Source organism: Elephantulus edwardii, unplaced genomic scaffold (genome assembly GCF_000299155.1).
Source record: "Elephantulus edwardii isolate Elephantulus edwardi_28Jun2011 unplaced genomic scaffold, EleEdw1.0 scaffold00001, whole genome shotgun sequence".
NCBI classification, from domain to species: Eukaryota; Metazoa; Chordata; class Mammalia; order Macroscelidea; family Macroscelididae; genus Elephantulus; species Elephantulus edwardii.
Genome location: NW_006399751.1, coordinates 22218829 through 22224761, shown reverse-complemented (window position 1 = coordinate 22224761; position 5933 = coordinate 22218829). Strand labels below are relative to the sequence as shown.

The 5933-nt window shown below is 41.9% G+C and overlaps 1 protein-coding gene across 1 annotated transcript in view; it reads left to right on the top strand.

Annotated features, from left to right (window-relative positions):
- Window positions 1–4938: 4938 nt before the first annotated feature.
- LOC102869772 (ferritin heavy chain-like) overlaps window positions 4939–5933 on the top strand; it is a 9154-nt gene continuing 8159 nt past the window's right edge. The window contains exon 1 of the mRNA XM_006878932.1: window positions 4939–5030. Coding sequence (XP_006878994.1) covers window positions 4939–5030 — 92 coding nt within the window. The remainder of the gene's footprint in view (window positions 5031–5933) is intronic.

Below are 5933 nucleotides of genomic sequence, written 5' to 3'. Positions count from 1 at the left end.
ACTCACACACACATATATATATATATATCGACTCAAATATGATTGTTTTAAAGTTGAAATTGACTCATAACTGAACTTGCAGTAAATTTTCAAAAGGTATAAAACTCACATAAGGAGACTGCCTCATCTTTCTTCCATGGAGCAGATAGTGGATTTAAACAAGCAGCTTTTGGATTGGCAGCTCAATTCCTTATCCACTAGGCCACCTTAGCTCCATATATATAGAAATATATGTATACATGTACACAAAAAATGTGTGTGTGTGTGTGTGTGTGTGTGTGTGTGTATGTAAATTTTAAAGCCCCAAATAAAAAGCCATGTGTCACAATCTTAACGTGGGGCTGGGAATATAGTCATGAATATCATGGACATTGCTATCATGGAGCTATTCTGAAAGATGGAGAAAGGGAGCGAGTCTACCAGTCAGTAGCCTTAGGTCATACCAGAGCTCATGGCTCTGACACTGCTGCATTGAGGTTAGAAGACATAGGAAATGCCTGACATGAGAGGCAACAAAGACAGCCTCTGTTGGTAGCCTCTACTGAGGCCCCTGTTCTAGCGGCCTGATTAACCCAACCTTCATCATCTGAAGCACTCAGTTCAAAAAGGAGGAATTAAATCAGAGGCTGACCACTGTACTGAAAAAAAGAAACAAAACAAAACAAAACTTGTCAAATAATGAATGAATTTCCCAAGCCTTCTGCTGAAAAATGGTCACTTAATCATATTAGCTTTAGTCAGCATGGCTGCATCAGCTCTCAGAATAATAGGACAATTTACAGTGCATAGATTTTCTTGAGAACGATGGATTTATTATTGGATCTAGAGAGTTGTGATGATCAGGCAACCCTCCCTCCATTATTTCCCATATATAATTGAGTAAAAAGCAGAGTCTGAAGTCTAATTTTCCAATAAGGCTAGAGCGCATTACTCCCTACTTCCAGACAATTTCCACTTCATCTGTGACTCTGTAAAGCAGGACTAAGTCTTTCTGTCTATGTTAGAGAGAGAAGTAATAATTTGCTTTAGTGTCTGAGATTTCTCCAACATGCAGAAGGTAGGAGCTGCAGGCTGGTTTCAACTATTGAAGTAGTTCATCAGTAATGGAATCACACAGCTAGAGGGACTTCCTGACCATGAGATTGCTTGATTTCCAGGATCAGAGTTCAAAGATGTGGGCAAGTGAATTGAAATTCACATTTGGGACTCTGGGCTTGGATGCTGTGATCACATAGGAATCTATTTTCCAGGTAGATCCATCGTCATCACATGTGAACCACTGTTGCCTTTCTTATTAACTAGTGTAACTGGATCCTGAAGAGCAGAAGATGAAATGGGGCCAACCCAGTAGAACTTAAGACCTGCTTATCCGGACCGTATAGAACCAGATGACAGCTGCAGGGAAGCATGTCCGGGTGGCCCAGTTCCATCCCAGGCAGGTGTCAGAAATGCTGGGAGAGGACGCTGAAGTACATCCCCACGTGAGGGGGCCCAGGTGTGGCATGAATGGAAACAGCAGAACAACAGATGTCTTAATAGAAAGGAGGTGGCGTATGCGGAAAAAAGGTGTTAGGCAGTCTGTGAACTGAATTAGGATAAAATGCCAGGTGTTATAGGCAGCGATTCCACCCTCAATTAAAGGCAGTCCTTCACACACTGATCATGTGGAAAGAAGGCACTGGGTAGGAGGGTTCAGCTCCTCACCAAGTGGGACTCCTGAAAGGCTGTCTGAGTGTCCTCATATCAGCTGTCTTCTCCCAGAGCAAACAGTCTAAGAACAAGCCAGATGTTATACTGCCTTCTATAGGCTAATAATCACAAGGATACCATTACTTTCATCATATTCTGTTGGTTAGAAGTCTAACACAAATAATAGGAGAGAGGAGACCAGAGGGAGATAGGTGGATTGGTGATGAATTTGTGAACATCTTTTAAAAACTTTTATGTAGTATTTACCCAGGATTTTGGAAAGTAATAGTATAGTAAGAAGAAGTTATATAAAAGGAAAAAGCGACTTATCTAAAAATTTATTGATTACTTCAAGAGAGAGATAGCAGAGAGCGCTAAACCAAGGCAGAGGGATTGTCTACAGCCCGCATGCCCTGGCCCCAGTCCTAGTATATGGACAGAGCATGGACTGGGAAAGCAAGAGTTTGAATCTCAGACCCACTGCTTAATAACAGGGCAAACTTTGAGAAATTTGCCTATAAGCTCTCTGAATCTCAATTTCTATTTCTCTGAAACGAGCTTGATTCATTTACTTGCCACTTGGGGGGTTTGTGAGCATCAGATGAGGTAAATGCCATGCCTGGCTCATAGAAGGCACTTGATAATTCGTTGGTGTTATAATGATCATCTTTGTACATCACTTCAGGAGCAGGGAGAGCTGATCAATCTCAGGCTCTCTGCAGTATCAACATTTCTTTTGCCTGGCATCGACCCATATGTTCAGGAATCTGAAAAATGTCTGTAAACTGCAACCAGAATGGCTAAGACGTTTTCAAAACCAGAACACAGTCAGCGTTCTAAAAGGTAGGACCAAGATTACTATTTTAAGAAAATCCATAAGCGATCAGTGTTTCTTTGGTTGATTCTATCTAGGCATTTTTCATCACCTTAGAAATGGTTGCTATTAACTACTTTCTATTAATAACTCAGTTGATGAGACTGAATATTAAATGATAACTTCCCCAGAACATTATTCACTTTGGGCAGCTAAAAAAATAAAAGCTGAAACAAGAATTATTCCTGGGTAAAATCATCATTAGACATAAGCTAGTGAGGGGCCACCTCCTACAACCCTACTTCTGCAAACCCTCGTTCCTTCTTCCTGCAAGCACAGAGGGGCTTACCTGTGGCTGACTCTGAAAAGAACGGGAATTCCAGAACATTTGATTGTGCTTATAAGAAACTTATACTTGGACCAGGAGGCAGTCATCAGAACAGAGCAAGGAAACACTACATGGTTCAAAATTGTGAAAGGTGTGTACCAAGAATGTATCCTATCTTCATATCTTTTCAATCTTTATGCAGAGCAGATTATCCAAGAAACTGGACTCTATGAGGAGAAATGTGGCATCAGGATTGGAGGTAGACTCATCAACAATCTGCGTTATGTAGATGACACAACCCTGCTTGCTGCAACTGAGGAGGACCTAAAGCAGAGGGTCAAGGAGTGCAGCTTTCAATATGGATTGAAGTTCAACATCAAGAAAACAAAGACTCTCACCACAGGGCCGACTGGCAGCATCATGATAGACAGTTAAGAGACTGAGATTGTTGACAGCTTCAGTTTGCTTGGCTCTACAATCAGCAATCTTGATACCAGCATCCAGGAAATTAAAAGATGCATAGCATTGGGAAAGTCTGGTGTCAGAGACCTCTTCAAAGTACTGAAGAGCAACGATGTCATCCTCGAGACTAAGGTACACCTGATGTAGGCCACAGTCTTTGCCATTTTTTTTGCTCTGCATCAGCGATCTGGACAATGACTAGGGATGATAGAAGGACAGTAGATGCCTTTGAGCTGTGGTGCTGGAGAAGAGTATTGAATATACCACGGACTGCTAGGAGAACAAACAGGTTCATCCTGGAGAGGATGAAGCCAGGCTGCTGCTTGGAGGCAAGGATTCTGAAGCTTCATCTGACATACTTTGGACATGTTGCAAGGTGGGACCAGTCCTTGGAAGGGGACATCATGCTTGGAAGGGTGGAGCGGGAGTGCAGGAGAGGAAGACCCTCGATGAGATGGACTGATTCAGTGACTGGGGAAATGGGGGTAGGTGTGTCAGAGACAATGAGATTAGCCCAGGGTAGAACAGGGTTTAGGGCTGTTGTACACAGGGTCGCTATGGGTCACAGATGACTCGATGGCACATAACAACAAACAACAACAAAGTCTTCATACTGGCACAGAGACTTTACAAAACACTTGCAGAGCTCCAGGCAGGCTTTCTGCTGCTTTTTGTATACAGCTGAGTGGACCTACTGAGGATGACTGTGAATCTGGTTCAGGCTGTTCAAACTCTTTGACCATGATGACATGTGTAGGGGGTGATGCTCAGCCTTCTGGCTTTAGAGGCTCTCTTCACACTAAACAAGCCTCCTCCTGCCGTGTGTTTCCACATGGACCTTGTGATCCTTAAACTTGTTTGTCAACTTGGCTGCATGTGATTTTGTGGCTTGGCCGATAAGATGTTATCATTCCCTTTGAGAGCTCAGATACATTGTGTTCACTTTATGATGACATCTGCTATACAAGGCCAATCCAATTAGTTCATTGGTAATCTCCTTAGTGGTGTGGCCTCATCAGACATATATGGATATAGCTTGTCAATATCTCACCTCTGGTTCTTCAGACTTAACCAAGCAGCTTTCTGTGCGACATGTCAATCTTGGGTTCATCAGCTCCTGCAGCTACATGAGTCAGGAGAAGCCTCTAGACTGATGTCTGATCCTTGGAATTTAGACTAGCCATACTCTTACAAGCAAACAAGTCATTACCTTGAGATCAATTTCTCCCTCTCTTACTCATTCTCTGACTGCAGTGGAGTCACTTCTGACTCATATCAACCCCCACCATTGGGGTTTCTGAGTCTGTAAATCACATGAGAGGCGATTACGCATCTTTCTCCCTCAGAATTCCTAGTGGATTTGAATTGTCAGGGATGCACGACCTTTGAGTTAGCAGTACAGCTCTCCATAGACTATAGCGTCAGAGCTCCAGACAGATAGATATAGACACACGTTTGGATATAGAGCTAGAGATACACACATACACATTTGATTGCATCTCTGGAGAACACAGCCTAATAAAGACCTCCTACTGCACTCTTGAAACATACTGTTGGGCCAAGACATTTTTGTTCAACTGAGGAAATCAGATATACCAACCCATGAAGTAAAGTCCACAAAATCTGGGCTTTGAGTTGTATCTGAATGGTGACTGAAATAATTAAGGGGACCTTAGGTGATACCTCATTTACCTCTTCAAGAAAAGATGATCTTCTCAAGGACCCCATCAAGACAAGGTAAGGAAGAAAACATGGTAGTTATTTCTCTTGATTAGAATGTAAATAAGAAAAAGAAGAGATTCTTTTCACAACACATTTACACTACAAACAAACAAGCCTGGTCTATATGTGAGCAGATGTTTTTATTTTTTTCCTTAACTACAGGTGGCGTTTTGTTCTCAGCAATAGTCTTCTCTTTTTCTAGGAACTTCTTTATTTATTCCTCAAACTAAAATTAGTTCCTTAATTTGAAACAGTCATAAACAAACATTACTGAAGAAATCTCTTGGGCTCACTTCTCCCACACACTATCCCACACACACATTTTTCCCCCCGATGCTTTGTTTGTTCTTTTTCTCTTTGTGTTCAGTACAAGGATTTGCAGTAATTTGGAGTTCTGAAATCCTTTCATAGTGCTCTTGAAAGATCTTTACATTCCATTTTGACAGGAGAGAATTAGATTCAATTTCACCCCAACCAACTATGTATTACATCTAAACAAACTTCAATAACATTGAAGTATGTATTTTAGTACTCTACTAACTTGTAAGATTGTTTTCTGCTCTGTGGTTCTCTCATTGGCCTAGTCCAGCTACTGCTGTTCAGTGTATAAAAGCATGAGCAACTGTTTTAGGCCACTTAGAGAGGCCCTCTCCTACCTTCTCTTTTTCTCTCTTAATCTTCATCAGCTTTAGCTGCCAATCTAAAGGCTTAAGAGGTTCATATCCACCAGCAGCTCTGCAGGAGAAAATATCCCCCTTGTGATTTGTTGTTGTTGTTGTTGTTGTTGTTGTTGTTGTTGTTATTGTTGTTAGGTGGCGTCCAGTCAAGCACAACTCATAGCCACTCGATAACCAAAAGGTCTGAACCCCTTCTTACCCTGCACCGTCCTCACTTCCTGACACACAAGAGTCCATTGCA